Source organism: Equus asinus, chromosome 20 (assembly GCF_041296235.1).
Source record: "Equus asinus isolate D_3611 breed Donkey chromosome 20, EquAss-T2T_v2, whole genome shotgun sequence".
In the NCBI taxonomy this organism is placed as follows: Eukaryota; Metazoa; Chordata; class Mammalia; order Perissodactyla; family Equidae; genus Equus; species Equus asinus.
In genome coordinates this window covers 55,418,266-55,429,686 of record NC_091809.1, presented here as the reverse complement: position 1 = coordinate 55,429,686, position 11,421 = coordinate 55,418,266, and the positions used below count along the sequence as shown (strand labels likewise).

Genomic DNA, 11,421 nt, shown 5'->3' with positions numbered 1-11,421 from the left:
TCTCTAAGGTTTTCTTTGAGTAAGGGAAAGACTAGTAACCCTCCACCAAGCACCCTAGAGCCATGTGCCTATGAGTAGATGTGCTGCACACTGAAACATTAACAACTGCCATCCGTATATGTAGTCCAACTCTGAAATTAGGAACAGGACATTGAGAAACATACATCACTATTTGCCAACTTTTTCTGGAAACCCCTCAAAAATAACAACACTTTTGGGGGCCAGCCTGGTGGCATCGTAGTGAAGTTCGTGCGCTCCACTTCAGCAGCCCATGGTTCTCCAGTTCAGATCTCAAGCCATGCTGTGGCAGGCGTCCCACATATAAAATAGAGGAAGATGGGCATGGATGTTAGCTCAGGGCCACTCTTCCTCAGCAAAAAGAGGAGGATTGGCAGTGGATGTTAACTCAGGGCTAATCTTCCTTTAAAAAAAAGACACTTCTCCCTTTAATTATATCAGGGTTCTTAATCTTGGCTGCACATTAGGCTACCTGGAATCCTTTTAAAAGAAGAATAATGCTCAGGTTCACCCCAGATCAATTGAATTAGAAACTCCTGGGAATAGGGCTTAAGCTTGGGTTGTTTGCTAAAGGTCCCAGGTGGTTCTAATGTGCTACTCCACGTGTAGACCACGGACCACAGCACCGGTACCCCTTCGGAGTTTGTTTACAGTGCAGGATCTCAGGCCCCAGTCCAGACTGAGTCAGAATCAAAACTGAATCAGAATCTGCATTTAAAAGGGACCTCCCAGTGATTCGTAATCACGTTAAAGTTTGAGAAGTACTGGTAGCTATCCTCGATTCTCAACTCTGGCTACACAATATAATCATCCAGAGGACTTTTGAAAAATGTAGATGCTTGGGCTCTTTCCCTTGAGACTTTTATTTAATTGGTCTGAGGAGGACCTAGCAGGAATATTTTTGAAAAACCATCCCTGGGTGAATAAACTGTGCAGCCAGGGTTGAGAACCACAATGCTAGGTAGGTAATGCCTCAGCGATAGGCCGAATTCTCGGCAAGAAATGCCCTCACGAGGAGTGCTGTGAAAGATGAGGTTTAACGACGTTTCCCTTCTCTGCGATTACCTTAGAATTGGCACAAAGAACAAATTTGATCTATCTGGTATGGGGTGTTCTAGCTACGTGTTTTAGAAATATCTATTTCATAGTCTCTTTTATAAACATATATGTAAATTTGTACTTTTTATTTTCCTCTTTGTTATAACTAGTTTATTAATGACTAGCTCGATTTGCATAATGATAATAACCAAACTGAAAAATGCTACTCTTAGGGACATGACTCTTCTCTAGCTTTACTCAATGGTAAACAATTGTAAATATTTATATTAAAACAAACATGGAGATATCATAGGGTAAAATACACATTTCTTGTGAATTTTAAAGATAAAACACAAAACTTCAAAGAAATTGTGTGCTTTTAGTGGAAACTTCAGGCTGTGCCCTGGACCTCCTAGCGGAATGCATTCATTCTCCCTCTGCCCTTGAGATTAGTTCAGAGGGAAAGTTTGAGGAGCACTGAACCAATGGAATCATTTGAAATGTGACACTCGTAATTGACTTGGTTTCAAATCCTTAGCAGTTGGAGTATTTTGGCTTATCTCTAATGCTAGAAATACTGTAGCATTTGTCGCTTCAATCCCAGCCAAGGGTCAAATGCAGTATCACAAACAGAAGCTAAAATAAATTCTCAAAGTCGTTTTTGTGGTTGACTTAACTTTATTCACACAGTAGCTATAGGAGCTGACAAAGACTTGGTCTAACATTTCTTTCTTCTGGCAGGTTGATTTAGAGTTTGGTTGCAGACAGTGTGGGTTGAAGGGACGTGTGGTAAGACAGATCAGAGGCTTGTTACAATTCTACATCACCGGGAATCCAGTTTAATTTTAACCTTGTGGCTTGTCTAACATGTTTGCAGTAAGAGTTGGGGGAATAAATCTAATGCTCGCAGGCAAACGCTTGGGAGCCCTTGAGAGCAGCATCCTTAGAGAACACACAATCGATCCTAGCACTGGAGGCACCTCAGATATTGTGAGTGCAGGTCAGAAGTGTCTTGGGGTGCCAGGAAAGGCATCCCATGACAGCGGTGAGGTCTCAGGGCATACAGCAGGCAGCTCTGGAGTGTTGCAGTCAATCCCAGGAGCGTGGCATGGCCTCTCACTACTGATAGGACCTCACAAGGAGCCACATAAGGAGAACTGTAATCAGGACAACGGTGAAGTTGAGAAACAGCTCCCGTCTCCACTCCATTCTCAGAGTGGCTGGGTGAGAATTGAAGGCGGACTTCTGAGGGCACACCAAAGACCTCCTGTTGTCCTCACCTCCTAACAGAAAACAGCAAAAAAAAAAAATGGGGAGATTAGTGAGCATTTTTTTCTCAAAGGAAATAGAAGCATGGTGGAAGAGGTGAGTGTCATGGGCTGAATTGTGTCCCCCTCAAAATTTATACGTTGAAATCCTAACCCCAAGTATCTCAGAATGTGACTATATTTGGAGATAGGGTCTTTTAAGAGGTAATTCAGTTAAAACGAAGTCATTAAGATGGACCCTAATCAAATATGACAGGTGTCCTTATAAGAAGAGGATATTAAGATACAGTCATGTACAGAGGGAGGACCATGTGAAGACACAAGGAGAAGGCGGCCATCTGCAAGCCAAGGAGAGAGGCCTCAGAAGAAATCAACTCTGCCAACACCTTGATCTCGGATTTCTAGCCTCCAGACTATATTTGGACTAAGGCTGCAACTCTTCCCTGGGTGTCCAGCCTGCTAGCCTACTCTGCAGATTTTGGACTTGCCAGCCTCCACAATCACATGAGCCAATTCTATCTATCTAACTATCTATCTATCTATCTATCTATCTATCTATCTATCTATCCATCAATCATCTATCTACACAACACACACAGACACACATACACATATCCTATGGTTCTGTTTCCCTGAAGAGCCCTGACTAATAAAGAGAGCCTGACTTTTCTACTTGATGTCAAAAAGACCAACATAGTCAAGATTTTTTTCCTGTGATGATTGTATTGATGCTTTTGATAAAATACAAAATATTACACTTTTCTCTCTCCAAATTCTGTGTGTGTGTGCGTGTGTGCGCTTACTTTGTTAACTTAGAGTGCCAGCAAGCAAGGTCACCAAAACAGAAAAAATGTTATGGTTTAGTATTGTTCTTTCTTTGAATTGCATATAGAAGTAGGATACCATCATTTTTCAGGTTTCAGGCTGCTAGAGGACTTCATCTAACCCTCGTGAAAGCTTGAAGTAGTTCCAACAGCTGCTTGGCCTTTTTTGTAAGCCCCGCATTGGGCACAGAGCCTTCTGGGGTCACCCAGAAGTCCCTCACATAACAGACACTTGGTCCAAAGAGCAAGTGTTAGCCTCATGAGTACTTCTATTTCAACAAAGGCTTGTGCCAGCTATTTTTAGTCAAGTCCAGGATGTGCCTAGATTGTAAACACTTCAAAGAGTAGGGATGGTATCTTTATAGTTCATACAGATAGTACACGCAGGAAATCATACTTTGAGAACATATGCAATATAGTCGATCGAACTATTATCTTCAGTGATGTGGCAGAATTGGCACTTCATGTATGCAAACCACATGAAATTAAAGATAAAATTTTAGATACTTAGGACAAAAGTCTACTATGGAGTGAAAAAGTTTAGGAGGAAAGAGTGTTTTTTCTAAGGGTGGGACTTCAGGGGGCAGAAGAGTTATTAGCAAGCTTTGGGCCTGAATGGTATTTTTAACCATCTAACCTGACTGAATTATTAATTGTAATTACTGTATTTGTTATATTATTAGTGAGCCAAATTACTACTTTTATAAACCAGCTGAATAATCATTTTTCTTATTATGTAATTGTTGGCATAACACGCAGCTTCAAATCAGACGGTGTCAACCAGTAGGTTGTCGAATCTTGGTTTAAAATATGGCTGATGATGATTGATTGACGTTTCATTTTCCTTTTAATCCTTATCCATCTTTTGACCCTCTGCATGAAGAATATAGTAAATTGCCAATGAACATCTTTACAAAGGGTTGCCTGAAGGAGAAAATAAACAGAAGAAAATAAACAGATAAGGGAAGTAGAGAGAATATGTAAGAATGTACACAGAGCAGAGGGGAACAGGAAGGTGATGATCCAGGCAAGAAGCCTGGAAGCAAAGGGATGAGAATCAAAGGCAGACTCCTTCTTAGGAATTTATTAATAAAATCAAATCCTGGTCCAAAAGCCCACGTATTTGGGTGAGTTCTGAAGAACTACAGAGATAGGCCAAAAATATGAGACCCTGTTTATAATGATCAAAACAACCCAATTCAGGGGGGTGCAAAATAACTGTCCCACCAAATTTGCTTGTTAGGTTATGCTCTTAAATAAAGGAAATCATAGATAGTGGCCCAAAGGAACATACTCGGAAAATGTTATTGACAACTGTGCACAGCTCCATCCATGGGACCTTCCAAACAACTCCGTGACCTTCACAACCACTCGGGCAAGTATTACTGCAATTTTGTTCTCTCTCAAGATTATAGCTGAGAAACCGACTTTTAGAGAGAGGTAGTTCATTAATGACACATAGCAAGTTAGAGGCAGGACTAGAACTGGCAGACTGGAACTAGTTGCTAGAATTGTGGTTACTCCATAGAAGTGATGACAAGAATGAGTTATTACTGCAATTAATGTCCCTGGCTAAAAAAATATATAAATTTTCAACCACTTTGGGAAAACTATTTGACACTTTTTATTAAGGTTGATAGTGCTCATTCCCATATTATCCAGCTATTTCACTTCTACTCTGGAAATTCAAGCACATATGCACCAGGATACACAGGCGAGAATGTTCACAGCAACATTTTCATAATATCCCCCAAGCTGGAAGCAACTCAAATGCTCATCAGCCGTAGAATGGATGATGAATTGTGGTATATGCATACATTTGAATGCTATAGAGCAAAGAAAACATGAACCAGAGCAACAAACAAGAAGATGGGCGGATCTCACAAATATAATTGTTGGGCAAAAGAAGAATTTATAAAAGAAACATAGAATATGATTCCATTTATACAAAGCCCAAAACAGGGAACTTAATCACACTGTTTAGGAATGCAGACATAGGGGGTAAAATTACAAGGAAAAGCAAGGACAAGATTCTCAACAATCAAGTTGGTGATTACCTCTGGTGGGGCAGAAGGCAGAGGTGATCAGGAACAGACTTCTGGGGTACTGGCAATGATCTGTTTCTTGACCTGGGTGATAGTTATACAGATGTTGCCTTATAATTATTGTTCAAACTGTATGCTTTATGCATCCTTCACATTTTCTTCCGTAGTCTCTGAATTGACAGGCTACCCATCATCACACTTCTTTATTTCCTACAGTTTACCTCTTACTATTTCTTGCACTTTGATAGTGAACTTAAATGTGTTGTTTTATATATTTTTAAATGAATAAAACACAAAGAGTTAAAGTTAGAATTTCTAATAAATCCAATTCAATCAACATATATACTAGCTGTAAGGGGCGAACTTTACTTTCACACACATTTATACCAAAGTTAGGCAGAAATTCAGACCAGCAAACATCCATTTTTCTGCCATTAATCCACAAAGACAATTTTGATGGCATTTTAAATCTTCCCCACAGTCAAGATCACACCATATGATCCGAAGTGATTGCCATATGGATGAAATAAAATCAAAAAAAGCTCTGAATAAATTGGTTAACATTGACTTTCTTTGAATGGAGACTTTGAGTAGATGGAAAACAGACTTTCCTCTCTGATATGAAAAAAACATTTAAGTAGGAAGGGAGAAAAATACATCACATGAGGTGGAAAAAAGGAAAATAAGAATCAACAGTATTCACTCTACATCTTAAGAAATATTGTGTACAATAGGCATTGTCCATTTCATTAAGAAATGTAAATATTCCTCTGCCTTTCTCGTTTTCAACTTGCATGCACGCGCACATACGCACACACACTGTATGCTATGCACGAAAATCCTGCCGTTACCTGAAGAGGGTCAAGGACACACCTGGCTGCAGCAGGCTTCTCCTCTCTCTCCAACTTGGGCTCCAACTCCTGCTCCTCTCCCGGGCTGTCTGGACTCCGGGGCTCTGGGCAGGGCCTAAAGTAGTCCAAGGGAGGTGGCAATCACTGTGATGTCACTGATGAAACATCTCAAAGGAACAACCTCCAAAGGTTTGAGGCTATTTGTGTTTAGGTGGACATGGAAATATGTTGGCCAAGACTCCGTTCCTTTGGCTGCCAATTTGTATTAACACACCTGGGACTTAAAATCTTCTCCTTCCAGTTGACTTTTGGTGCAATTGATGTGGGTTTTAAATTTATCTTTTACATCTTCATGAATATCTCTAACATGTGTTTAAAACATCATAAACCAAGAGTGATAGACTAATGTTAAGAAATAAATGCTGCATTTGGCTGTGAGACTGCATTTACACCCTTAGCATGTGAGGGTGTAAAAATGTGACTACATTGTGCCACATATCTTTAACTATTTGAAATATAGACAGTGCTCTGCTTTGCACACATACAGCAAAACTACACACATACACACCAGAATTCAATGGGCATCTTTAGCTCCTTCAAAACTGACTTGAGTCCAAGCAGTGAAAATTATCTCCTCAGTCACCTGCTCCACATAGCTTTCCAGTGTATGTTGCAAGTTTACACGTTAATATACAGTTTCATCTGAAACAGCTGTGGAAGCCATGGTTTATATATATCTCTGTCAGTAAACTAATACAGCAGTAAACTCATACAGCAAAACTCAGTCACTTGGATAGATTGAGGGTAGGAGAAATGGTCAAAACTAGTGAAAAATGTGAGTTATAGAGTATGTCTGAGAGAAATAGAATTCTGTAACTTTCAAATGTAAATACCAACTAAAACTGGACCATTAAGATGAATTCATGATCAACATTCCAGATGTCTGAAGGTAAATGGGACCTCTACAGTGTTGAATTGGACTTGAAAGCACATCAATTAAGCACTTTAAACATGACCCCAGCAATTGTGTTTGATCAGCAGATCTTGGCATTATAGATAATAGAGTCTCGCCTCTGAATTCCCAAGTAGGGTCAATCAAAACAATGCGTTCCCAGAAGGCATAAACAAACAAAATTCTCTATACAATTGTGTTCATAATCAAACATTTCCCCACCATTCTTCATATCCCAGAGGCATGACTAAAAGAAAGACTTTCCAAGCCATTTCTTCCTTTCAACATAAGCCCAAGGATGCGTGATCTTAATACAACATTCTGTTGCTGCATGCCTTGTAAAAAGACAGCTTGCTGAGTGACAGATAGTATATAATAATTATAGTGCCATCAAACATTGGCAGTTATTTGTTGCCATCTGGCAAACTCCTTGAACGTAGTCAGATTTCTGTCTTTTGCCTCTAAGTCCTTGCCAGATTGTTTCAAATGTTAGGAATGTTTTTCCACTCACCAAGCCACATCTGTCCCTTTTTTTAATCACTCGAAATTCTTTTTTGTCCAATTAAAGAGTTATATATTTATTGTAAAAAAATTGAAAATATAAAAGTACAAAGATAATCTAAATTACCTTTAATCTCACCACCCAAAAGGAAAAAGAATCTTTCTATTATTTTTTATTCATGTTTGAGGCTGCATAAACACAATCTAAAATTCCCAAGGTACTTTTAGTAAAGGAAACTTCTCCTTGAAAAACCTTTATCTTTTTTGATTCTTATAGAATCCAATTACTCATGCCATGCCATGTGTTGGAACTGAGTTTATGGGACAAGAATTTATTTGGTACTTATCAGAATAGGAATTAGCTCCACAATATTTAAAATGTTAAATACATTTGGGAAGCGTAACATATCACAAAACAGCTCGCCAATACCGTTAATTTAGTCGAATTGGTCAATTTCAATGTAACTTGGAGGAAAAATCTTATGTTTATTCATGAGTCAGTTCAATTTGTCCACTTGATTGTCCCATTTAAGTTTATCCAACATTACACCAGGGACTATCGTGCCCAGTACATTGACAAATTCCCAGATAGAAACTTCAGAAGCTTCTGCATAGTAGTGGTTTATCCTGTGATGTCATGAAAGAGTGGATTACACTGGGAATCTAGCTTGTCATTAGTTTGACCTAACCTTCTCCAGAAAAATATGCAAGCCTCCCAAAGACACCTGACAGCGATTCAAAGGCCTAAGGAAGAGTTAACCCTGAGGACCTGCCCATCCATTAAAAAAAAAAAAAAAAAAAAAATCAACATTGTTATCTCTCATTTAAGAAGTTGAGAATAACAAGATTTCAAACCTCAGTGCCAAAGTAAATTCATCCCTTTCAATTAAACTTACTTAATTCTGCTGATATTTTCTGTGAGCAATTCCCAAGACTTAACGGCATTCATTTCATATCAACTTTCTTTCAAAGTGTTGTCCTGCCATCAACAGGAGAACATGCTAATCTTTGAAATTATTTCTATGCCTGTTAATCTAAAATTTAGCCAAGGGCCAAAAATGTCAAGAAAACAACATTGACATTGATATTAGCATTGAAGCTCTAATTGGCATGTCTCTCTTCCAACCCCTGCCACCACCATATACATTCTTCAGTGTAAAATATTATAACTTTCGAGAATCAGTGCTGAGCTCTTGTGCCTGATTAGGAGCTAAGCTAATTTGCCTAATTTATTCCCCATTTCCATCCACTTTTTTACTCTGGGAAGTGAAAAGTGAAGACTTCATGTCAGTCCATGAACTCTACAGTCCATGACACAATGGGAGAACTCAGCAAGGCCTAATGAAAGGCGATAAGCTCTTAGCACATCACAGTAATGAGTATGATGATTATGGTGCCTTTCTCGCTTTCACATCTTCACATCCAGCTGGTCATGGAGCTGCTCAGAAAGAAAGAAAAAGCTCTCTGCTATTCATTTCATTATCCCAAACACAGGAGTACAAGCCTAGAAAAAGAGGAAACGCTATTTCTTGAACCTCTCTCAATGTCCTTGAAAAACTGATGATTATTATCTGTATTCTTGACCACTTGTAGCACATGTGTGATTTTTGTGTCACTAACTGGATTTTCATTTCAAAGGCAGGGATAGTTTCTTATACTTCTTTTGTTTCTTTAGCTGTGCATTCGCTTCAGCAGTGAAGAATCACAATCGCTGCTCTAGCGTGTATAGCACAGGGCTCAGCTTGAGCCTCCATCCCATCCCATTGCCTCTGAGACCCAAGACATGTCTAAGCACGCCTGGCAAATGTGAGTGGGAGAGGTTGAGGTCAACATCAGATCTATTCATAAAAGGACCTAGAAGCCACCTGGGAGAGAAAATTCCTCTGAAGGGAAGTGATCAAGAAGATACACGTTGTTTAGCAACAGGGAGAATAGATAGTCACTCTGTTGCACATAACACAAATTCACTGTGTTACTCTAGGTCCTGTGAGAAGTGGATGCCAAGATGGGACCAAATGTGCAAAAGAAAAATGTGCTGGGGGAAATGCCTGCAAGAGAAAATATGGAGGGAGGGTGGAAACTGAGAGAGTCATCAAACAGCAAGAAAAAGAGGGAAAAAAGAAAGGGACGTTGGGTGGAAACATTTTAAACTGCAATTCGATTCTAAGGAAAGTTTGACAAGGCTACTAGGAAACCTCAAATCAAAGTCTCCTGTCAGAGATGTCCCACGTCTCCCAGGGATGAGTTGACCCGCATATTCCTTCCATGCTGAATCACTGACCAGGAGCAGCCCAGGGGAACTGTGGCCTCAGCAGACGTGATGATGATTTCAAGGCACAGCAGCTGGGTCCATCTCAATTATGAAGCGGTTGCATGTGAGAGACACATTCTCATGGCCACCACACATACCTACTACCCATCCTACACCCCTCCAGCTTGACATCTGGCTCCTAGGAGGAGCGAGAGCTACGGATAAAAATTCTGTGACTCTAACAGTCAACCTCAACAATGTGTAACAGAGAGAGAGAGAGATTCTCCCTCTACCTGTGCCATCTCATGGACCTCAGTGCATCCATGGAACCAGCCATGTAATGTCCTTCCACTGAAGTGTCACAGAGCCTGGCAGAAGCAGCAATACTTATCATGACTCACTTTCAGTTTATATCAAGCTGTGCAGGCCTTAGTAGCAGATAGAAGCAGAGAGGAGCTTGAACTAAACAGCAAGAAAATGGCAGGCACTATGTGGTAGCTAACAGCACTTGTGCATGGGCACATGTCAACTACCCTCTGAAGCTGCTGGAAATAATCAAGAGGAACATTACAGGGGCATGCAGTCTTGCATAATAGGTGGAAGCAAGAGCCAGAAAAATACATGTTAGTCCTGTTTATAATAACCCATTTTAAGTTCTGGATTGGTGAGGTGACACCTGTTACCATCATTTGACTTGGAACCAATCAAATTCCTCTTCTCTGGACCAAGTATATTTCTGCTCTATAATAAGATTCTGCAAGCAGACAGCTTTCTCTCAGCACATTAAACATAGCTACTGGGGGAAAAAAAGAAGCAGCTAAAAATGTGTTTACTACTAGGCTAATACCATCTGCCCTCAGATTTCAGATTGGCTTTGTGAGTTTTCTGATGGGAAATAAGAATTCAGCAGTCTTTTGATATGCTGTTACTGAACCATTCAGGGAGATTCTAGCCAGACACGCCCACTTGAAACATTCTGTTCCTTTGTGAATTTGATCAAGGATATTTTCACTGAATCGCTTTTGAGAATCTGTCAGTCAGAGTAACAACTGTAGTTTCAGCAAGAATAATAAGGATCAGACAGAATTGCTTGTTGTTCTCTGTGAACGAGTTCATTTGGCTTTAGCCTTTGGCTATTAAAGCAGAAAGAACATAGTCATGAAGAATCGTGAAAATCTCTCTCTGCTCTCTGCGAAGATAATGGAAAACCGAAGTGCCCAGCTGCAGTAATGTGGAAGAAGACTAGCCAGATGCAAGTTACAGGCTAGGTTTCCTTTCGGATGAGGGATGTACTATATCTCAGGGCAATTGACTACTTCTTCTGGGGAGTAACCTAACCTTTTACACTTTTACAGTAAGTGAACGTGGAGTTGCCAGGGGCTAGTATTCCGAGAATTTGGGCAGCTTATCTGGGAGAGGTGGTTCAGGCCTACTCTCTTTACCTTGCGTTTTGCTGGTTCTTGCCCTCATTTGCCAGTGTAGAACAGAAAAGGAGGCCTCTATACCTCAGGCCAATTATATCTGTGTCTTCATGGGGGTACATGTTTTGTGCTAATGAAAGTCCAAAAAGCTAACATTTTCTTCCTCTTCTCCCATGCTATCCCTCTTTTGCTATTGTGATAGCATTCAGCAGGCACTTAACATGTCAACCATTTCCAATGAGTACCAACACG

General features: G+C 40.0%; 1 protein-coding gene across 1 annotated transcript; it reads right to left on the bottom strand.

Annotated features, from left to right (window-relative positions):
• Nucleotides 1-1,714: 1,714 nt before the first annotated feature.
• SLN (sarcolipin) lies at nt 1,715-7,517 on the bottom strand. Its single transcript, XM_014860757.3, has 4 exons — nt 7,508-7,517; nt 6,067-6,159; nt 5,206-5,277; nt 1,715-2,339 (listed from the first exon to the last, which is right to left on the bottom strand). The coding sequence occupies exons 1-4, from the start codon at nt 7,515-7,517 to the stop codon at nt 2,176-2,178; spliced, it is 339 nt and encodes a 112-aa protein (XP_014716243.3). The 3' UTR covers nt 1,715-2,175.
• Nucleotides 7,518-11,421: the final 3,904 nt, after the last annotated feature.

Coding starts and splice junctions, on each gene's coding strand:
- SLN (XM_014860757.3), bottom strand. Junction 5,278..6,066: donor GAGAAGCCTGCTGCAGCCAG/GTGTGTCCTTGA, acceptor ACTATCACCCAG/GTCAAGAAACAGATCATTGC. Junction 2,340..5,205: donor TGCCTTCTGCCCCACCAGAG/GTAATCACCAAC, acceptor GTTTTCTGTTAG/GAGGTGAGGACAACAGGAGG.